Source organism: Phocoena sinus, chromosome 2 (assembly GCF_008692025.1).
Source record: "Phocoena sinus isolate mPhoSin1 chromosome 2, mPhoSin1.pri, whole genome shotgun sequence".
NCBI classification, from domain to species: domain Eukaryota; kingdom Metazoa; phylum Chordata; class Mammalia; order Artiodactyla; family Phocoenidae; genus Phocoena; species Phocoena sinus.
The window spans coordinates 91,615,574-91,636,748 of record NC_045764.1 but is presented as its reverse complement, the minus strand read 5'-3'; the positions used below and the strand labels follow the sequence as shown (position 1 = coordinate 91,636,748).

General features: G+C 52.4%; 2 protein-coding genes across 12 annotated transcripts in view; one reads left to right on the top strand and one right to left on the bottom strand.

The window, feature by feature from the left end:
* STARD9 (StAR related lipid transfer domain containing 9) overlaps positions 1 to 5,342 on the top strand; it is a 67,041-nt gene extending 61,699 nt beyond the window's left edge. For 3 of the 4 annotated variants that reach the window (XM_032622156.1, XM_032622158.1, XM_032622162.1), the window contains 7 exons: positions 1,659 to 1,776; positions 1,952 to 2,073; positions 2,279 to 2,343; positions 2,510 to 2,712; positions 2,878 to 2,975; positions 3,194 to 3,352; positions 3,844 to 5,342. In XM_032622156.1, coding sequence (XP_032478047.1) covers positions 1,659 to 1,776; positions 1,952 to 2,073; positions 2,279 to 2,343; positions 2,510 to 2,712; positions 2,878 to 2,975; positions 3,194 to 3,352; positions 3,844 to 3,945 — 867 coding nt within the window. In that variant the 3' untranslated portion in view covers positions 3,946 to 5,342. Of the gene's footprint in view, positions 1 to 1,658; positions 1,777 to 1,951; positions 2,074 to 2,278; positions 2,344 to 2,509; positions 2,713 to 2,877; positions 3,353 to 3,843 lie in introns of those variants that run through there. The other variant, XM_032622157.1, reaches the window with a different exon arrangement.
* On the bottom strand, positions 346 to 20,861 carry CDAN1 (codanin 1). 8 transcript variants are annotated; one of them, XR_004348369.1, is made up of 36 exons: positions 20,761 to 20,861; positions 20,041 to 20,531; positions 19,597 to 19,803; positions 19,237 to 19,406; positions 18,991 to 19,104; positions 18,830 to 18,908; positions 18,287 to 18,407; positions 18,005 to 18,114; positions 17,447 to 17,536; positions 16,484 to 16,559; positions 15,738 to 15,943; positions 15,323 to 15,443; positions 14,832 to 14,978; positions 14,549 to 14,715; positions 14,072 to 14,159; positions 13,737 to 13,826; positions 13,493 to 13,547; positions 13,136 to 13,272; positions 12,947 to 13,050; positions 12,510 to 12,668; positions 11,876 to 11,939; positions 11,631 to 11,709; positions 11,297 to 11,445; positions 9,793 to 9,900; positions 9,602 to 9,665; positions 9,260 to 9,441; positions 8,894 to 9,001; positions 7,527 to 8,086; positions 6,710 to 6,754; positions 6,341 to 6,384; positions 4,977 to 5,083; positions 4,834 to 4,894; positions 3,178 to 3,308; positions 2,639 to 2,797; positions 1,803 to 2,095; positions 346 to 1,652 (listed from the first exon to the last, which is right to left on the bottom strand). XR_004348369.1 is itself a non-coding variant. In XM_032622163.1 (28 exons), exons 1-28 carry the CDS (start codon positions 20,848 to 20,850, stop codon positions 7,961 to 7,963), a joined length of 3,702 nt encoding a protein of 1,233 aa, XP_032478054.1. In that variant the 5' UTR covers positions 20,851 to 20,861; the 3' UTR covers positions 7,290 to 7,960. The 8 variants fall into 8 exon arrangements, 1 of the variants encoding a protein (XP_032478054.1); XR_004348370.1 differs by lacking the exons at positions 346 to 1,652; positions 1,803 to 2,095; positions 2,639 to 2,797; positions 3,178 to 3,308 and adding an exon at positions 3,969 to 4,393; XR_004348368.1 differs by lacking the exons at positions 346 to 1,652; positions 1,803 to 2,095; positions 2,639 to 2,797; positions 3,178 to 3,308 and adding an exon at positions 3,969 to 4,393 and having other exon boundaries at positions 4,834 to 5,083.
* Positions 20,862 to 21,175: the final 314 nt, after the last annotated feature.

Genomic DNA, 21,175 nt, shown 5'->3' with positions numbered 1-21,175 from the left:
TCCATTTCTGTTAGGTTGTTCTTTTGTTTTTGGTGGCCTTTCCTTATATTAAAACAGTTATCCTTTTGCCATTTGAGAGGCCAGTGGGTTTTTTTCCTAGTTGTTTTTATGATATGTTAATCTAGTTTTTATCAGTCTTTTCTTTCATGGCCTCTGGAGTTTGTGCCCTGTTTAGGAAGGCATTTCTGCACTATAAGATCATTAAATTTAAAAAAAAATGTTCTCATAGTATTATTAAATTCTCCCCCACCCTGTATATTTTTGAGCCACAAAGCATAAGTAATTTGTTTTGGCAAGATGTGTGAAATGGGTCTGATGTAACCTTTTCTTCAGACGGTGACCCTGTCGTCTCGCAATATTTATTGATTAATCCACACATATTTACTTTTGGAAGTCATCAGTATAGCACTGGGAACAGATGGGATCACACAGGAGTATATTATAGAGCGAGAAGAGGGCCTAGGCCCGAGTCTTGAAAGAATCCCAATAAATCAACTTATGTTTGGGGAAGATGAGCCAACAAAAGAAACTGGGAAGGAACACCCAGAGAGACAGAAAGCCAAGATCCCAGGGATTCAGGAAGCAAGTGAAAGGGAGATGCTCAGTAAGATGAGGACTGGGACCTGTTCACCACATCCAGGCACATGGATCTAGCAAAGGCTAGATTTGAGTGCATTCAGAAGGGTATAAGAGGTGGGAGATGGCAAACGGTGACAATCATTTCAAGTTTATCTGTAAAGGACAAAAGAGCAAAGATGCCTGTAGAGGAAAGTTTTTAAAGGTGGGAGAAATTTTTGCATGCTTAAATGCTGATATGAAGAATCTAGTGAAGAAGGAGAGGTGGAGGCAATAAGTGAAGAAAGATCAGTAGTGAAAGGTTCTTGAGAAGGTGGCACAAAAATCTCAATCTGCCTGAAGTAGGAGAGACCACTTGGATGCTGCAGCAGGAAGAAAGGACGTAAGGATGGAGACAGAATATCTTTGTTCACTTTTTTTTAAAAGTAACACTAGGTTAGGAACCGATGATAGAGGTATGATAGTGGATGCCTGTTAGATCCAGCAGAGGTCAAGGGTCATGTCATTGAGGAGCTGCTTGTAGTAAAGGTGTGGTGGCTGTATTGCAAATCGAGAGGCTCATCCATCCCCATTTGGTTCCAAATTAGGACCTGTGACTCAGCTGCTGTACCTGGGGCTGGGGCCAAGGGTCAAGCTTTTCTCACAGCCCGTCACTTTTCTTCCCCATCCCACCTCCCACCTCCCACCTCCCAGTTGGGCTTTGTTTGCTGCCCACATTAAACAGAGCTCCAGCCATGGCCTCATTCCTGTTGCTGCAGTGGTGCAGAGGGCCCCCCCCCCACTCACTGACCCCTGGTACCCCATCGTCTCAGGTCCCAGTTCATTCTGATCCCTGCTGGAACTCTCCTACAAGCAGCCTTGAGCATGTGGCTTGAAGGGCAAGGAAACTCTCCAGGGGGACTGGTTTCTGTTGCGGTTGACTTCTCAAGGGCATCCTGCAGGGAACACCTTTTCACCTGAGCCTTTATGTTGAAAGCTGTTTGGTGCTGTTCAGAGGCAGAGGAGATAATTCGGCACTGGCTTTCTGGTGTTCTGCTCTCTCCCTGCCTCTGCTCTGGTCCTGAGCATCTTCTCTTCTGCAGGGGGACACAAACTTGCCTGATTCCAGAGACTCCTGGATAGGGGAGGTGTGGGGCCGCTCTGCAGTGAGGAACAGTCAGCTGAACCTGGCCGGCTCTGCCTGGAAAACCTCAGCCTGCAGTGAGTGGTGGGGCAGAGCTACCTACCTGGTGTGGGGACTTTGGGGCTGAGGTCTGCTAGATCCTAGGGAGCCACTGTCCCTCCGGAGGAGGGACATTATTATTGAAGGAGGCCGTTGCTGCCCTGAGGCCCTGATGCTCATGCCGTCTCAAGAGTCTCCACCTGTTCATTGTAGGCCGCAGAGCCTCCCTGGGCAGTTGTTGCTGTTCTCCGTCCAGCCTGTCCAGCCTGGGGACCTCCTTCTCCTCCTCCTACAAGGATTTGGCCAAGCACATCGTGGACATCTCTATGGCTGATGTGAGGTTTCCTGTAGCCGACTCTGCTGGGTGGGGAGGAAGAAAGAGGAGGGAAGGAACAGGGCAGACAGATGAGGGCTTCTTCAGCAGCTCTCTATCTTTACAAAAGTGGGGAATTCAGTAAATGCTGGCCTGAGGGACTAATCCAAGAGTCTGCTTTGTACAAACCGTGCCCACTAATCTGGGTGTGGTCACTGTGTCCCCAGGTAATGGCTGCTTGCTCAGATAATCTGAACCACCTCTTCAGCTGCCAGGCAGCAGCTGGCTGGAAGTAAGTTCCCTTGCACAGTGTCTTCTCCCTGTGGCCCTGCTCGCCTTCTCTCCTTTCCCTTCTCCACCCTGGCTTCCTTGAGTCCCTCACCGTGAGCTCTTCCTGTGACTCTAGAACCCAGCTTTCATCCCCTCCTCCTCTTCTCCACCCTTGGTGTCTCCCCCAGCCCTCAGGGCGAGGAGCAGGACGTGCATCTGTACTACAAGGTGTTTTCTTCTACTCGGCATGGCTTCCTGGGGGCTGGCGTGGTGTCCCAGCCACTGTCTCACGTGTGGGCAGCTGTGAGTGACCCCACCTTGTGGCCGCTGTACCACAAGCCCATCCAGACAGCGAGGCTGCATCAGCGGGTGACCAACAGCATCAGCCTGGGTGAGCCCAGGGGACAGAGGCAGCAGGGTCAGAGGCAGTGCTCTCAGGAGGCCGGGTACTCAGCTAGGTCCAGCGGGGTGTCAGGCTGTGGAATGATGGGGTGTCACAGGGTAGAACCCGGTCTGTCCATGTACCTTCTGACTTCCTGCATCCCTGCCCCTCCAGTGTATTTGGTGTGCAATACCACTCTGTGTGCACTGAAACAGCCACGGGATTTCTGTTGTGTCTGCGTGGAAGCCAAAGAGGTGCCTGCCTTGCTGGTGGTAAAGTTGTTGTGGGAGGAACTTGGACTGGCGTGTTGTGAGAAGCAATCTTTGTGGGCATCAGGTCCTCTGGGGGAAGGAGGGCAAGTTGGGCCAGGGTGGGGGTGAAGGCTGGCCCAGTGTTGCCTTCCACGGTACTGACTGCACTGGAGCCTGTCCCTGTTTGTCCCTGTCCCTCCCATATCACTTAGGCTGAACTCACATTGCTCTGTTTCCAGGGGCAACTGTCTATCATGGCAGCTCAGTCTGTGTATGATGCATCCATGCCGAGACCCAGCAGGGAGATGGTCCGAGGGGAGATCCTGCCCAGTGCCTGGATCCTGCAGCCCCTCACTGTGGAAGGGAAGGAGATCACCAGAGTCATCTACTTGGCCCAGGTGATCCACCTTGTGCAGCTGGCCTCACAGCATGCCTTGATTTGACCCCAGCCCCATGGGAGCTTTCTGTATAGCTGTTCAACATCCTTCAGTACCCAGGATCTGTGGCCTGAGAGCTGGAGACTCAAGGGTTTCTTGGGTCCCGAATCAGTGGGAATCAGGAAGGAATGAGGCAGAGTTGATCAGCCTTCTTCTGAAGCTGCTCTTACCACAGCCTGGCGGCCTACATCCTCTGGCTGTTCCCAGGGTCCTCAGGAGATAGATGAGTCATTGTGAGGCAGAGCAGCACCCTCAGTTCCCTGACTTGACCTTTTGTCATTGGGAAGTGAAGCTTTTGCCTAGATCTGAACAGCGGAGCACAGGGCTGTAGACAGTTCAGAGCCTCTCCAATCACAGCAGCCTGGGGTGGCTGCTTATGGCTGAAGTGTGCCCCGGTGCACTCTTCTGGGTCTGTCTGCACCTTTAACTCTTCCCTCTCTGGTTTATTTCAGGTAGAACTTGGTGCTCCAGGATTCCCCCCTCAGCTCCTAAGCTCCTTCATCAAACAGCAGACACTGGTTATAGCCAGACTGGCTTCCTTCCTTGGTAGTTAGCATCTCACAGTCAAGATGGTGCTCCAGGACACCCCAGAGATGCTGGGGCAGCTCTTGTTACTCTCTGTATCCTGATGTTAAGAAGAGCCGAGGCTACCTGCTGTGGCCAACTGGGCAGACAGCACTCATCCCTGAGTTGCCAGCGAAACCTAGTCAGTACTTGGTCACAGCTGGCACCTCTGCAGAGCGAGGGGGCCTGAGCTCCTGGCTGTCCAGAGTGAATGAAGCTCAACTCACCTTTTTGGATTTCTCACCTTTTTTGCCCGTCTCTGGGACCCTATGGCATACAGGCCACTCAAGGATCAGTACTGGACACAGCCAGCAGAGCTGGGAGCCTGCAGTGCTCTGACATGGTGCTTACTTAGTTCGGCGCAGCCCTGGGGCTGTTAGGGAAGCAGGAGCCATTGGCCAAGACCCTGCTCAAAATGTGCTCCAGCAATCAGCTCCACTGTGGGATGGGGTGTTAGGAAACAGAAAATGGTTTAAAAAAACAGCTGCACAAACCAGAACACTGATTTAGAATTGTTTCTCCTTCCTGAATTTTTACAAAATGCTTTATTATTAATATTTGCTTTGCCCCCCCTCTTCCTTTCCCTCACAGGAGAAGACAATTGTTTGGGTCTTGGCCCCAGTAAGGAGTATAGAGTAATGCTCTGTCATGGAGCCACCACTCCAGAGCTCAGAAGAATGGGAAGACCACTGTAGAAACTGGCTGGATAGATTTGGGGTTAGGGTGGGGGCCTAGCTCTTTGAGGAGGACTTGGGGTGGTGCGTGGGCATCTCTCATTTCAGAGATGAAAAACTGTCTTTTGAAGACGAGAGGGAAGATAACAGACCTCCTGGAAGGAGGTAAGTGATTTGTTAGGAGGAAGCACATCCATTCCTTACCTCACTCAGAGATTTGGTCCCAGCCTTGAGCACTCCACGCACTGCTGTAGCCCCTTGTATTCTAGGATGGGATGGAGAATGGGTTCAGTTTTCTTGTAACTTAGCCTGGCTGAACTTGAGCTTTGAATATTCTGTATGGTTACCTGAAGTGTAGGGGTCGGAGAGATTCTCAGCTTCAGTTCTGGTGCCCAGAGTCTTTGGTGGAAGAGGGCGACCATATGGGGATTGAGATGTGGTAAAAGGTAAATTTCTGTATAGTACAGAAGAGGTTTATTTTTCTAAAAGTTTCTGCAGGATTTTGTTTTTCTCTTACCTCAGATTAAGTTATTTATATATTATTGAAGTTTTTTTTTTTGATTGCTTTTAAACTTATTTTTCTGGTTAATTTTTTGGGTTACACTTGATATATTTAACACCCTATTTATGTACTCCCATCTCTCTTCACATGAATCTCAAAAACCACTGATTGAAAAGTGCAGAACACTTGCAAATTAAAAGTCCAATGTGTACTTTTATTCAGTGACGATTATCCTGGGATAGCCTAAGTGTGTCGTTTGGGCTCAGAATTCAGCCTGGTGATTGTGATGGCAGTAACTACTCATGGCCCAGTTTCAGGCTATATAGTTTACACATGTGTATTGAGTGTTTCCCATGAGCTCAGCACTGCTTTGCACATAAAGAGCAACCAGGTAAGTTGCCCAGCTACGGCCAGCTGTAGCCCAGACATGAACATGAGGGAGGATTCCAGAACAGATTCCACTGCCACACTCAACGGTGACCATAGACCCCTGGAAGGAAGCTCGTTAACAGGTATGCACCTCTAGGGCTTCTGAGGTAGAGCCAGCAATGGGAATCCGAATGGTGGTTAGCCTGGAGGTGACTGTATCCCCTAAACTAGAGAAGCCACAAGCCAGGCATATGAGTCAGCAAATCTAAAGAACATTAACTGAGGCTGATCTTACAGTAAAATGCAGAGGTGGTAAGGATAATCCAGGGACCTGACTCCAAATGATCAAGGAGAAGTCAGGTTTTGGTTAAGACAGGTGGTTCTCAGACTTTATTGTGCTTCTGAATCACCTGAAGGACTTGTTACACCCCAGGCTGGCCCCCACCCTAGAGTTTCTGATTTAGAAGAGTGGAGAGGGGCCCACATATTTGTATTTCTAGGATGTTGCAGGTGATGATGAGGCTGCTGGTCTGGGGACCACACTTTGAAAACCACTGATACTGGTAGAGAGCAGGTCTATGGAAAACAACGTAAATACTAATGAGTTCACTAGTTCGTTAGCTGCTTGTCTCTGTAATTCCTTTCTTATCTTACTGCCTGCCTAAAGTAAACCCTTAAGGTTCACACGGGCCAGCGTTGTTTCCTGAATTGGGCCTGTGCGGTTTAACTAAGTGGGCTTTAAACTCAGCATCCTTGGGGCTTCAGGCTTTCCTCCATGCTTGCCTGCCTGTCCCACCTCACATGGAGCTGCGTGTCTGAAGTAGCTGGGTGTCTGCTTACCTCGGGGCTCAGCTTCCTGGGGCAGTGCTTTCGTTCAGCCACACCTGATGGGTGCAGAAAGATAAAATATTTCTTAAAACTGTTTTGGTTCCCAAGCATTCAGAACTTCCAGAATTTGCTATAGCATAAATTGGATTTAAAGGACAAATGAAGAGACGAAGAAAAAAAGGTTCAGAGGCAAAAACTTATTGATTAGGATGAGCTGAGGGGAAGGGATGATCACTGCCTGACTGCGCAGAAGCATGATTACAAAGTGCTGAGACACACCCCCATTTTTAACTTTCTGTGCTGATGGGACCTACTGTAAGGGCTCCCGACTGGCTTGACTAAAGTCATACAGCAGACCTCTTTAGACCCAGAGCATCTTACCCTTCCGTGGGTTGGAGACCTCTTTGACAGCTGGGAACTTTTCTCCTAAGAAATACACACATATGCACAGACAGATTTTGCAAGCCACGTCAAGAGGGTTCACTGAGTACCCTCGCCTTCCCCTGACAGAGACTGAATCTCTGCGCACACTGCCTAAGTAGAAAAACCATGCATTTTAGAAGAGTGAATTAAATGCGCATTATCAAGGTAGTGCTTGCTTAGTCAGAATTGGTGCATCATTTATAGACACGTAGAATGCTTTTGTTCTGAGCCAAATCAAACAGCCCCAGCCCCACAAGAAGCAAGCATCACAAGTGGGCAGTATCTGGTGAGTAGAAACTTCACACATCCTAAACCTTTAAAGGAGTTGAACGAAGTCAAAACTGTTGGCAGTGGCTTAACAAGGGCCCCAGGCTCTCTGGCCTGCAGGGTCTCACATGATGGGATATTTAGGCATTGCAGAGTGGCCAACCAATGGGACAGCTCTACCCTGTCAATGCCCACCTCCAAGCCCACCTGAGACTTTGCGGCCTTCTACGGGGACGAGTAAGGTGAAAATAACTAGACATGAAGCCCTTGGTAAAGAAAACAGTTTATTTTAAAAAACTCTAATGTTCTGCCCGTGCTTGGCCCCTGGATGGAGCTAGAGTCAAAAGTTACTACCTGCACGGGACTGAAGGCAGGTGGGGTGCAAGGTAAAAGGCAGGTTTCTGTTGGGCGAGCCCCACATTTGTTGTACGTTTTGAAGGAGATGGCAGTCCAGCTCCTGGTGGTAAGAAAATGTAGACTCCCAAGATTCATGTTTAACTTTACTCACAAGTTAAGCAGAAGTCACTTCCCTCTGTCAGTCATGATTTCCCAAACCACAAAGCTCTAAGAGATGCTGGGACAGCAGCAAGCGGGGCTTGAATCTTGTGCCGACAAGCCCCCACACATCATTTCATAACAAATGCCAACTCTTCTTCTCCAGGACTGGAGTCTCTAGGTTCTTCCACCATAATCCTGAATCGGGTGACCCCCCTCCTGCTTCCTTTAGGACTTGGGATGGTGAGCCCACAGTCACGGGGATGCCAGGCTGCCACTCTCTTCCTTCACATGTGAGCAGGAAGCCTGATGACAGACTGAGCTACTTCCACACCAGCAAGGGTCAGGGTGGGCACTTGGGGTGGCTCTGGGGCCTCCTCCTGAGGCACAGTCAGGCTGGGTTCCAGCGCTCTGGCGAGATGCCCAAGGTAGGGCCACTTCCCAGCCCTAGCTCTGGGCCAGCACAGTCCCCCGGTTTGGCTGCACCAGCTCACAAGCTCTTAGCTGAGGTTGTGGCACATGGGGTTCAGCTAGAAACAGGTTGAACAGTGTTGCTAATTCTTCAGAAAAATCCTGGAATAAGCAGAAAGGTGACAGAAAAGGCAGACACAGTTCTAGATTGTTCAATTCACGCTTTTTACTAAAAATCAATCCCAAATATCAAGCCCTAGCTAACCAGACAACCTATTTTATTTTTTCCCAACTGCCTTCTACCTGGAAATGGACTTGGAAACCTTGTTCCATTAGTACTCTAGGATGCTCAAGTTCCAGCAGGGAGAGTGAACTCTAATGGGAAGCTCAGAACCACTAATGAGTACTTAATATGCACATTATTTCATCTTGAAGAACCCCAGGAGGTCTAAATTATTCCTATTTTATGAATGAAGAAACTAAAATTACTTTGTCCCAAATCACAGTAACATTAAGGACTAGCTGAGATTAAAATCCAGGTTATTCTGATTTTAAAAACCCACACTTGGGAACTCCCTGGTGGTCCAGTGGTTAGGACTTGGCACTTTCACTGCTGGGGCCCAGGTTCCATCCCTGGTTGTGGAACTAAGATCCTACCAGCCGTGTGGCATGGCCAAAAAAAAAAAACAAAACCCACAAACTGCACACTCACTATGCCATAAACTAACTATCTGCCCCTTCCATCTTCCCTTCCTCCGTGGTCCTTCATACAATAGATACTTAAATGTGAAAGAGGACCCCCAGAGCAGCCACTTCATTTCAGGGTGGTCCTCAAGAAATCTGACAAAACCCACTGAGCTTTGGGAAGATCCTAAGAATGCCAGGCCCCACCACTTGCCCCCTTTCAGGATAAAAGGGACATATGACACCTGTTCTCTATCCAGGTAAAAGGAGACGAGGACTCCTTACCCTTGGCCACTGGGCCTCGTGGAGGCTGCCTAGGCAGGCCTCTATCTCCATCCGTCCCATCAGACCTTTCTCTACCAGCTCCCGGAGCAAGAAGAGCAGCAGGTCCCACTGCAACACACACAGAGGAAGAGGTCAGGGTGGCTAGGAGGACTGCACAGTGACCTTGATACAAAGGGCAGAGCTGCTGAGGGAGGAGGCGGAGACGAGACTAAGGGAGTCTGAGCACGGAAGAAAAGATAAGCACAGCCTCAGCAAAGGGGGACTAAACCAGCTAATAACATTTGGGGTGGGGATGGTAGGAGTAACACGACTGCAGAGGCTTCTCAGAAGCCCACTTGCCCCCCTCCCCCCACCTCTCTGGCTCACCTCCCTCGGCCGAGCGGCTGCCAGAAGCCCCACGTTTCTTGGCCTCAGCAGCAGCTGCAGCGGAACCGGCACTTGAAAGTCCTCCTTCCACAGGGAAACCAGCATGAGCAGGAGCCTTCGAGCCTGCCCTCTCTCCAGCTGCTGCTGTGCCGGGGGCCCTAGGACAGGAATTTGATCTGCAACTATGGGGAGAGAGGAATGCCAAGTTCTAAGAAATGGAGGCAGGGTCACGTGGCCCTGGGAGGACACAGTAGAAAAAAGCTGTTTTCTAATCTTGCTTGTACCCCACCCTGAGAACTGGGGGATCCGGCAAGAGAGTGATGTGATAAAAAGGAGCCATACCAACGAGGGATGCTAACTCCACAGAGCACTTTGCCAGATGCTGCTCAGCAGGTGGGCACAGGAACTGGGGGAAAAACGGGGAGACCTTGGACATTAGCACCATCCTTAGAGCAGCAGTCCCAAGCCAATGCAGCTCTGATTATTACGCGCTGGACAAGGATACACAAGAAGAGCATCTTGCCGTGTCTCACCTGGCGACACCGCAGCATCTGGCCCAGCTGGCCTAGAAGCTGCTCCAGATGCTCTGGGGAAACTCCCTCCTCAGAGTCCCGGGGCCCCACGGCCAAAGAGAGCACATCCTGCAGAGAGGGGTGGAAGCAGAGTAAGGCTTCATGCCAGGCCAGGGCCAAGGAGGCCACAGAGAATGTGGCTTGGGGTGGGGATCAGCCAGTGGAAAGAGGCAGAAGGAAAAGGAAGACAGGGCCCTAGGGTGAAGTAATGGGCAAAGGTGCCCTTAGACTTGGGGCTTGAGCAGGACAGCACAGCTGGGAAAAGCAACCAAGTGGACAACAAAGGAACAGATGGAGCAGGTAAGCCAAGGGATAACGCGCTGCCAGAGAGCTCAAGAGATGGCACTCATCTTGGGACAGTCATACCTAGCCAATTCCCAGACAGCATCTTATTCTGAAAGCATGCAGGGGAACTGTCCTGTCGTGTACATGTCGTACTATTTTCTGTCCCTCATGATTCTCTGTTCATCTCAGGATAGTCGAGGTTTCAGTACAGAAATCCTCTGCATGTTGAAAACCAGCAGCTAATGGCTGCTGAGAGTTTTCTTCTCCCTCTTACTCTTCTAATTTTAGTCTTTTTTTTTTTGGGAAGCGGGCCTCTCACTGTTGTGGCCTCTCCCGCCGCGAAGCACAGGCTCCGGACGCGCAGGCTCAGCGGCCATGGCTCACGGGCCCAGCCGCTCCGCGGCATGTGGGATCTTCCCGGACCGGGGCACGAACCCGTGTCCCCTGCATCGGCAGGCGGACCCTCAACCACTGTGCCACCAGGGAAGCCCTTTAGTCATTCCTTTTTAGTCCCTATTCCAAATCTTTATTCTCACACTACTACCCCAGATCTGGGTCACTAGTTTAGGACTCTGCCCCAATCACTCAATTCTGCTGCTGGAGGACAAAAGCAGCCCAACAATTCGTAAATGAACAAGCATGGCTGTATGCCAATAAAACTTTATTTACGAAAACAAGCAGCAGGCTGGATTTGGCCCACAGGTTGTCAGCTGACTCCTGCTCTAGACAGTACCAAAAATTTTTTTTTATCAAATTAAGAGCATTGATAGATTATTCTTATTGCCTGTAACTAAACAAGCATCACCTCCCACATAGGAGAACACTTCTGAAACCATATCCCAATACTGCGATGACTGTTCCTTAGAGACTTCCTACTGCACTGGACAGCCATTCCCTACCCCACTCCCATCATCATCTGTGTAACGTGTACTCAGTCAACAATTTTCACATCTACCCCTTTCCCTTTCACCCTTTTGGGTGATTCAAGTACAGAAGTCAGAGAACAGCAGTTACGAAAACCGTTCAATTCAGTTCTGCCCTACCTAGTCCCATTCAATAACAAAATGGACAACACAGAAAGCTGCCACACAAATACTAGAGTTGAGGGAGAGAGGAGGGAGACTAGGAAAAGAGCAGGGAGAGGGAGGAGGGGAGCCGAAGGGAGTAGGGAGTTGTGTACTTTTATCTCGGAGATGAGGTGGGAGGGGAGGGGAGCATGGTGCTCACAGGCACGGGAGCAGCCCCTCCGCTCCCCCCGGGCAGCCGGCTCAGGACCCTGGGCTCGAAGCATGCGACTCACAGCTGCTTTCACCTCCCTTCTGATCAGCGCTGCAAGTCAGAGGGAGGACAGAAAAGGGGTCATCAAAGCAGCCCTGCACAGGCTCACCATGCCAACCCATGCCCTTCCCTGTTACCAGCTGGCTCTGAGTCCTATCTCCCCCACATGGCCTCCAACTTCCTGCCAGTCCACTTTTGAAAAACTTGGTCAGCCACTCCCCCTCCCTGGACCTTACCTGTGACATTGGCTGACAACCAAGCACAGGCTTTCTCTGTTGCAAGCCCCACAGCAATGTTCTCTGCACTGCTCAGAACCTGTGACACAGAAGTTCTGAGTCAGGGGCAAGTTAGGACAATGACGAATGCCCAAGTCCAGGAGTGACCCACCTGCCACCAGAAGCCTCACACATACAACCCCACAGCACTCCTCTCCCACCACCAACCGCCCAGCCCGCTAACCCCAGGACTCCTTCCTACGTACAGCTGCCGGGGTCTCCTCAGGGAGCAATGCCCTCACGGCACCAGGGCTCTTCTTTTGGCAGAACCTGAAAGGAGACAGAGGTCAGTGATGTCTAGATGCATCAGCCTGGCCCACAGAAGGAAACACCCCAAGTGCAACAGCTGCCCGAGCTGGAAGGGCTCTGCCTCAGGGGAAGGCACCCTCAGCCGTCCGGCCCCACCCCAGATGCCCTTCCAATTCAGCTCTGGACTCTGGGCCCTAAAACCTCTAAAAACCAAGATAAGAGCCTACAGAGCAGGCAAAAACACAAAAAAAGCAGGGTAGGGAGAGGACCAATAAAGGATGAGTATAAAAGAGGAAAAAGGGGGCTTCCCTGGTGGCGCAGTGGTTGAGAGTCCACCTGCCGATGCAGGGGACACAGGTTCATGCCCCGGTCCGGGAAGATCCCACATGCCGCGGAGCGGCTGGGCCCGTGAGCCATGGCCACTGAGCCTGCGCGTCCAGAGCCTGTGCTCCGCAACGGGAGAGGCCACAACAGTGAGAGGTCCGCGTACCGGAAAAAAAAAAAAAAAAAAAAAAAAGAGGAAAAAGGGACAGGAAAGTAAAACTAAGAGGAGAGGGGAGATGAGAGGATTCAAACAGACTGGCGTCTTACTCCCGCCCCTGGGTCAATGCCTGGGCCCCGTGAGGGCACAGCCGGGAACACAAGATCTCCAACAGTTGGGCTGGATCTCCCCCTTCCTGTCCCTGCGTCACCAGCTGCTCTTGAAGAAGCGACTCTGCCTGGCGCACCAGATCTGCCACCAGCGTGGCCCTGCAGTAGGAACAGCAAGGTTTTGAGGTGGTTGGAAAGGGTGAATCAGAAAGGGGCTGCAACTTCAAGGAAACCTGGTCAGAACTAACTTGAAAGAACGTCAGCAATTTTAGCCTCCCCCCGTCCCACCTGGCCCTTGTCCTCTATCACCCGCTCCCCCGCTGCCCCTCAGCTGACTTTCCTCAGTTTGGCAACAAGGTGCTATAAAGGGGAAAATTGTAAGGAAATGAGACTGGGGACCCTCAACACTTCCATTCCCAATCCCAACTCATCCTCACTTGATATGCTTGACACAGTTCGAGCCGATTCTCTCTGCCACGAACTCCACGGTCCTGCGCAGGGAGGGTGGCTGGTTGTGGAAAAAGGCTTGAGCCAGCTGTGCCTGTTGGGAGGAGGGGGCAGGGCAGTGAAGGGCCCGCTTTCCCTTCTCCACTGCACGGGCCCCCCGCCTCCGCCCTGCCCCCTACCTGCAGCCCTTGGGTGGTCCGGGGAGGCTGGGCTCCCAGGCCGGTGGTGGTGGTGGTGGGGGTGATTTTCCTGACGAAGCCCCCACTCCGTCCACTGCTTCCTGATACCCAGGAGGCGAGCAGTTTGCGGAGCTCTCCTGCATCAGAGAAGCCCAAGTGTTTAAGTTCCAGAACTGTCCCACCCTCCCCAGCATCTTGACTTTTAAGCATTTAGGGAATAGAAAGACTGAGGCACCAGGGAGCGCCTAAGAACAGAACAATGTATTGGGGCGCTGCGCCCACAGGGTGCCTTTTGGGTACTCATGAAGGGACAGGCCAAGGACCAAAGACCCTCTGAGGGGAGACCAGTATCCTCACCAATATAGGGGCAGCAAGTGTAGAGCAGGTGCTGGTCCACCACAGGCATGCTGTCCTGGGGGAGAGAACAGGCCAGTGTTGGGAAGGCAGGCTTCCCTTCCTCCCCAGTGTGCCAGAAACATAAAAGTCTTATATAAAAGACTTCAGTCTCTATTCTGGTTTGTCTCCTGCTGGGCCCTACCGGGCAGCCTGCCTCCTTTTACTCTTGTGCTTCCCATGGCTCTGGCTTGACCCCAACACTCACCAAGCCATGCTCTGAAGCTACTGTGTCCACCTCAAAGGCATCCAACTGACCCTCTTCCAGAAAGAACAGGTCCTCAGGGACTGTAGGAATCTGGCAAGAGATTAGGGCAGTGCAAGTCAGCACTTCAGAGATTCGTCACACCTCCTACCTCATGGTTCCAGGGTTTAGACACCAGGTTCAAAGCCACCTTCCTCTGAAACTATGGCAATCCCTACCCCTCCTCTGAACCTTCACCTTCTGGCCCCACCCTTGTTCAGACTCATACATTCTCCCTTGCCCTGTCTTCAGCCACAGTAGTCACCCCCTTCTCCAACCTGGACCCTCACTCCACCAACCTGGAAAAGCCAGCCCAGGACAGCCAGCAGCAGCAGCTTGTTCAGGAAACACATCTCCCCTTCATTCTCCTTTGACAAGACCAAGCTCCTAAAATGTAAATGAGGGTGTGAATGGAGTCTGTACAAAGAGAGAAATGGAATACAGTAACAGAAAGCTATCACTGGGAAGGTACTTCTCAAAAACAGACCTAAAAGGGACTGCTGTTGTACAAGAAACCAGGTCTCATCACCCCACCCAGATCTGTACTCCCTTCTGAGCTGGGCCACAGTAGGAACAGAAAAGGGCCAATCAAAGTGCAAATATTCAATAACTGCCCACTGTCTTTCCTTGTGGATCAAGGCCTGGCCTCTTCCCTGAGGGTCAGTTACGGCTACGGTACCACACAGGAAGCACAGGCTGCTTGACCCTCTTCATAAATGGCAGCCTCAGCAATGTTCTCCCCGCACCCTTTTCTCAAGCCTGCTCTCTCTACTCACCGATGCAGGTGCAGCAGGAGAGTGAAGACGCTGCGGTAATAGTCCAGCATGGGGACGATGTGGTCAGCCAGGGAAAGGAACTCCACCAGCCAGGGCACCGTGAGCACTGCTCGCCGGGCCCGCAGCCCCTGCTGCAGCAGAGCCCGCACATCCAGGACTGGGGGCACCTGGCAGGGCCAGTGTCAGTCAGTGGGTGGGTCAGTCCCAGGGGCTGGGGGAAGCCTTCTAACGCCATTGCCTTGAAGCTCCTCCCAGCTCCCTTCTTACCAGAGCCCCCAATCACCTGGCTCCTCAAGGCCAGAATGGTGTCCTGGAGCTCACGGGTCGGGGGTGGTTCGGGCCCCCGGTATGGCAGGAAAGCCACAAAGCCCAGGAATTTAGCCAGAAGCCTCAGGCTGAGCAGCACCACAGCAAACTGCCTCCGTTCACCCTGCAGGGCATCAAGAAGGAAAAGGTCCCAAGCATAAGGCTTCTAGAACAAAACCAAATCTGTGGGACTTCTCTGGTGGTCCAGTGGTTGAGACTTCGCCTTTCAATGCAGGGGGTGCAGGTTCGATCCCTGGTCGGGGAGCTAAGATCCCGCATGTCTCACAGCCAAAAAACCAAAACATAAAACACAAGCAATATTGTAACAAATTCAATATAGACTTTAGAAATGGTCCACATCAAAAAAAATCTTAAAAAAAAAAAAAACCAGATCTGTTACAGATTTCTTCTTGAAAATATCCTTTCCCCCCTAGGTCAGAACCCCATCATCTCCCTCTGCTTTCTAACCTGCCAGTCCACGTCTGATTCCCCGTCTTCATCACTGGGCTCAGGCTGAGGCAGGGCAAGGCTGTTGAGCTCCCGGATCTTCAAACTCAGGCTATCCATGAGATGCTGATTAAACTGGAAGCTATGAAGAGGAGGGGGAAATAAAGGTACTGGAAGAAGTGTAGGAAGGACCAGAATAGAGAAGAGGTACTCCAGATAGAAAGGCTCAGCAGGGTAGACAGAGGAGGCCAATGAGGTTATGGGTGAAACAATGAGAAGGGAAATGGAGGCAGGAAGTGTAAATTAGAAGGAGCCCAGGCAACACCCAGTCCCACCCTGTTATATTCCAGACAAAGGAGAGAAAACGCTGCCCTCCTGTGAACACAAACCTCTTCTGGCCTCTGCCCCCACTCTCTGCAAGACAGGAGACCTTTACCTGCTGGCACTCAAGATGAAGTCCCTGAAGAAGCCCTGACAGCCTGGGAAGGTGGGGGGTGGGCAGGGCCCCCCACTGCTCTGAGGGGCCACAAGCCGTTCCTGCAGGCGCCGCAACCGCCCCAGCTTGTCAGCTCCAAGCATATTTAACACATCTGGAGCCTCGCCCAAGACACTGCCCCCAGCACCACCAGGACTCTGACACATCTGGGGCAGGGGGAGGAAGAGAGAAGTCAAAAAACCAGTGAGTTTTTCTGGAAAGAAGGACTGAACAAAATGAGGAGGAAGCGATGAACCCTGTGTCATGTGCCATAGATATGTTTTTTGAGGTCTGGATTATATTCTTATTTTTATAGGTGAAGAAACGGAACCTGTAAGGTTCAACATCTGCCTAGGGTCACAAGAGCTAGGATTTGAAACCAGACCTGAGTCCTAACCCTGTGCTCTTTCTACCACAGCACAAATCAAGGGCAAGAAAGTAGCGAGGTGCTGAAGGAAGGCCAGGAGAGCCGGGTGTCTGAGGAGGCCCGGGGAGGCAGGAGGTGCAGGGCATGGGAGAGAGCGCTCCGCCTCCTCAAGCTGGCTTCCTGAGTTTCAACCACCACCCAAAGAACAGAACTCTTGTTCAATCTCCAGTCAAGGACCTGCCTGCTTGCCTGCCCTATCCCAAAGTGCCAGCCATTACTTGGCTGCCTATAATACATACTGTCCACTGTAGATTAATCAGTCTCCCACTAGGGCTATTACCTGGAGAAGTTGTTTTTGGAAAAGTCGAACAAAATGGCTGTGGCTGCAGGCTGCAGAGAGTTGACTCATCATGGCTCTGAGGAATAAGAGGCAGGGATGGAGTGTGATGGAAGGAGGAAGAGGGAGAGAAAGATCTGAGAGAACAAGCCAACCCTTGGGCCTTTCAGCCCTTTACCAGGGGCTTGAGCAGACCTCTGCCAGAGCTGGCTGGCACAAGGCTATGGGAAAAGGTAAGGGACACTCTCCTCAGCCCCAAGACCCCTCAAAGCTAGAGATACACTTAACCAAACATGAAATAATACCACCCCTCTCACCTTCAGTCTACACTGAATGCCAGTGAGCTTCACAACCAACGTGGACAAGAGAATATTCTTTCTGTATCCTAGTTATCTAGCTATGCAAAGTTATCTGTATTGTCAAATGAGATGATGGAGAAAATGGAGGTCGGAAAGGGTCTAAAACTTGGGCCAAAAATCAAGCAACCTGAGATAAGAGCATTTCACTTTTTCAAGCATTTGCAATCACAGAGCAAGTATGAGTGATTTCTGAGTGGAAGGAGCTGGAGAAACAAATCGCTTTTTTTTTTTTTTTTTGCGGTACGCGGGCCTCTCACTGTTGTGGCCTCTCCCGTTGCGGAGCACAGGCTCCAGACGCGCAGGCTCAGCAGCCATGGCTTACGGGCCCAGCCGCTCCACGGCATGTGGGATCTTCCCGGACCGGGTCACGAACCCGTGTCCCCTGCATCGGCAGGTGGACTCTCAACCACTGCGCCACCAGGGAAGCCCGACAAATCGCTTTTGAGTAGAGGCAGAGATGGCAGTAACTGAAGAGATTAAGGAGGATAGAAGATAACAGCTTTGCCCTGGAAGGACAAAGCCTTCCTTCAATCAGCTACCCAAGCACCACTAAGCTGCTCACTGCTGGAAGCAAGAAAGACAAGGTGACCGGTGTATGAGCACGTACCTGATCCTGCTGCCCAAGCCCTTCTCAAAATCCCAGCCAGGCTCTTCATGGCGATCTTCCCACTCTCGAAGCACCTCATAAAACACATCCCTGACAAACACATAAGAATGTCCGATCAACTGAAGCACAGCTGGCCTAACTCATTCTCAGGAGTGCCTTCCCTAGCTCAGAAGAACTGAGGACAGGACTATCCACAGCCCCGTTCCTTACCCTCTCCAGGGTTCTCTATGTGATAATGCTACAGACCCGGGAGCAGTACACCACATGCTTCACATACTTCTATGGGCAGTTAAAGTTGATCTGGCACTCTCGTCTGAGAACCCAGTGACTAGAGTCATACACCTGCGAGAAGGCTGCTAAGGTCAGAGGTTCAAGTCCATGGGCATGAGCAGAATGAGGCTAAGTGGCCCTTATGATGTTTGCCAGGAAAGGCCTGGTAGTGCTAAACTACCACCTGTTAGTGTCAAACTCCTAGTTTCTATGAAAATGACACAGACTGCCTATCCCAGAGAAAATCCTGCTTCATCCCCTTCCCCCAACGTTCCCTTTTCTTATCACCTCTGTTTTTTAAAAGTATGAAAGGCTCGATCACTGGAGAAGTTGGCACGATTGTCAGTTTCTGGCTGAAAGGAGACAGCTTGTGCAGAAGGTGGCATCGCCAGAGAGACCTAAAGCATGGCAGTGACAATTAGGGACTGAAGCTGGCAGAGTTCATGCTCAGAAAACTTCATCCCCATTCCAGTGCAAATGACACTACAGTGATGTGAGCTGGGCTGCCTGAGTTATGAGACCAGAAAGGGTCAGGTCCAGGCTAGTAGATGTCTAAGATGGGGTCACTACCTTGGCAACACTGCCCTCGTAGGCAGCTCGCAGGTGGCCTTGCAGAACTGGTGAGAAGCACAGTAGCCGTTCATTCTCAGCCAACAGCTTCAAGGTCCCTTTGTCCAGGTGGGAAAGAACGCTACAGGGAGAAGAGCACAAATGACCAAGAATGGGACAGACTGAAAATAGGAAGCTGGCACCTGCACACCACACAGTGTGTTACCTGGAGCATGGAGCAGGTACATGAAGAAAAGTCATGGGCAAAGGATTAAAGATGGAGGCCAAGGGGAAGGAAATAAGAGAGACCTAATGGAGCAGTGAACAAGAGAGCAGGGCAGAAACATTAGATAAACCCAAAGGTCAGCTACCAAGACCACTGGGGGCAGTTTGATTCTTTCAAGGGCTAAATTCATAGCCTTGACACAAAATTGAAGGTTACGTGTAGGAAAAGGTCCAGGGTCACACCACACCTGTGTTAAGCACAAGCATGTACCCCAAGTAACAAGAGAACCAAGTGGACCATGGGAATAAGGCTCAAATGCCTCTGCTGGGGAAACTCACTGAAACTGATGCTCCAAAACCTGCACTGCAAAGAAGACACAATCATGGACACTCTGGAACAGAGGGCTTTCCAGGGAATCTAGAAGGACAGTACCAAGTTGTTGGCTAAGAATGATTTCATTTCCAGACCCCATTTCTCAAAAAGAGGCTTGTTCACCAACCTACGGCTCCTGGATTTGGTTCAAGGTCACTGTCTTTGGCAGCCACCATCCTCCGGGCAGTAAGGAGCTGAAGGACGAAGAAAAGCTCCAAGAAGAGGTTTGGTACCAGGTTTTCTAGATAAGAAAAGAAACTCCAGGGTATTGAACATCATTCAGAACCAAGGCTCAGTCCTACATGCTTTATCAATTTTTTTAACCTGTGGTTCTACAAGTATCTCCATATCAGGGCCCTTTGCTCTCACTCACCTGCAATGCATGAAGAGTAGACAAGGGCTACCAGCTCCAGACGCTCGCGGGAGGATACTCTGGCAGGGTCAGCGGGTTCAGCTGTGAGGTTTCCTGTCCGGCTGGGGTGAGGACATCCTGATTCTGGGGTGGGACAGGCGGGAGCAGGTGATTGCTGCAGCAGCTTAGAGCTATGGGGAAAGAAATGTCATGTATAGTCAGCCTGCCTTCCCCTCCACAGCTACACTCAGGTTCCTCAAAGAGACATCCACAGACCAGGAAACAGACCCAGGGTTCCCAGGGGACAAATCAATCACAGAGAAAAGCCCTGCCAATCCCCCACAGAGGCAGCTGACATCCCAGGGAGCAGCAAGGCCATACCGCTCCTTCCTGAGCATCTCCCGCTCCTCTTGCAGACTTCTGCACCCTGGGGAAAGGCTATGGCCCCAAGGGCTAGTGTCCAGGACTGAGGGTTGGGAACTGGGGACAGAGTTGATTGGGGGTGAGGTGAAGCAAGTCTTGGGCTTGGAGAGTGACCGCTCTTCGCTCACCGGAGTTGGGTTGATCCTGCGTGAAGGCTTGGTCCTGCTGAGGAGTAGCCACAGGTTTTCCTGATATTCCTTTCTTCAAGCATCTCCCCCTCCACCACCACCTCCACCACAACAGCCTGGACCCCCTGCAAAATGCCCCTCACCACTATAGTTATCTCATCCCCAACCTTCTAGCCATTACCACGCTTTACTACAGAGCACCCAGCCTTAGTTTATTAACTCCCCTAGTAGAGCCTTCGTGCCACCCATCTCCCGGTTAAGGGCTGATTCTCACCCTGCAGAGTCGGGGGGAACCGAGCCTACGGGAGGGAATTCCTCCAGGTTGCTGAGGTTTGGCGGATCAGAGCGCGCGAGGCTGGGGCTGCCGGGGCTGCCAGAGCTCTTGGGCCTCCGGCCCCCGGCCCAGGGCAGGCTCTCCCCGCTGACCCCCTCCTCCAGGGCCCCGGGGCCGCGGCCTCCTCGCTCACGGGCCGGCCCCGGGCCCCGCCTCCTGCCCCCACGGCGGGCCGAAGGGGCCTCAGCGGCGGTGGGGCTCGAAGGCTCGGTCGGAGGGAAGAGCTGGCTGCGCGCCCCGCGGCCGCCCCGCGCCGGGCCCCCGGGTCTCCCTGGCAAGGCTGCCGAGGACCCCGAGGCCTTGGCGGGGGTTGGGGGGCCCTGCGGGAGGACGCGGCTGCTCTGTTCCCTCAGGAAGTTCAGCAGGAATGGCACGAATTCCTTCCGCAGCGGCCGAAGTGAGATCAGCGCGGCCGCCTCCCCGGGGTCATCCTGAGGGAGAAGCAGCGAAGGGCGAGAGGGTCAGCTGCCAGCCGGGCCGCAAGCAGCCGGGGCCGAAGGGCGCGCTGAGAGGGGTGGGCGGCCGGGGGTAGCGGCCCCTAGCTGGAGTGCACTCGGCCCGGGCTGACAGCCAGGCACCCTAGAGGAAGAGAACGAGAGGGGTGGTACCTCCCGCGGGAAGGAGATTCGGGCCAGTCTGGGGGCGTGTCGGCGCTGTTACCTCCGAACTCTGGGCGCTGCGCGCGATCCACCGCACAGCGGCTGCGACCGACAGCTCCTCTCGCAGCAACGACTCCAAAACGGCCGCCATCCCGGTCCAGGCGCTCGGAGGCGATTGCGCAGGCGCAGGCGCCGGCGCGCCACAGGCGCCCGGGGGGCGGGGCGACCGTTGGGCCGCGGGGTGTAGAGGGCGGGACCAGGGCGGTGGGGCGGGACCAGGGCGGGACCGAGACCAGGGCGGGACCGAGACTGGGACCTGGGCCGGCGGCAGCGGCGCTTCAGCAGGCTGAGGCTCCGCCCAGGCTTTGGCTCAAGGCCGCGGATGGGTCCGCGGTACCCGACAAGAGGTACGGTGGTCCCCCAAGTGCAGCGCACCACTATCGGTGAGGCCCGGCCCTGGCAGCTCTGGCCCGAAG

Bases quoted from the DNA above. Each gene is read 5' to 3' on its own strand.
- CDAN1 (XM_032622163.1), bottom strand. From the start codon at position 20,850: ATGGCGGCCGTTTTGGAGTCGTTGCTGCGAGAGGAGCTGTCGGTCGCA. The intron at 13,548-13,736 runs GTGAGTGTTGGG...TCTCTCCCCCAG, and splicing joins TAGCTTCAGAGCATGGCTTG to GACAGCATGCCTGTGGTGGA. The intron at 13,273-13,492 runs GTGAGGATACTG...TCTCTGATGCAG, and splicing joins CACTTGCTGCCCCTATATTG to GAGAGCTCCGCAAACTGCTC.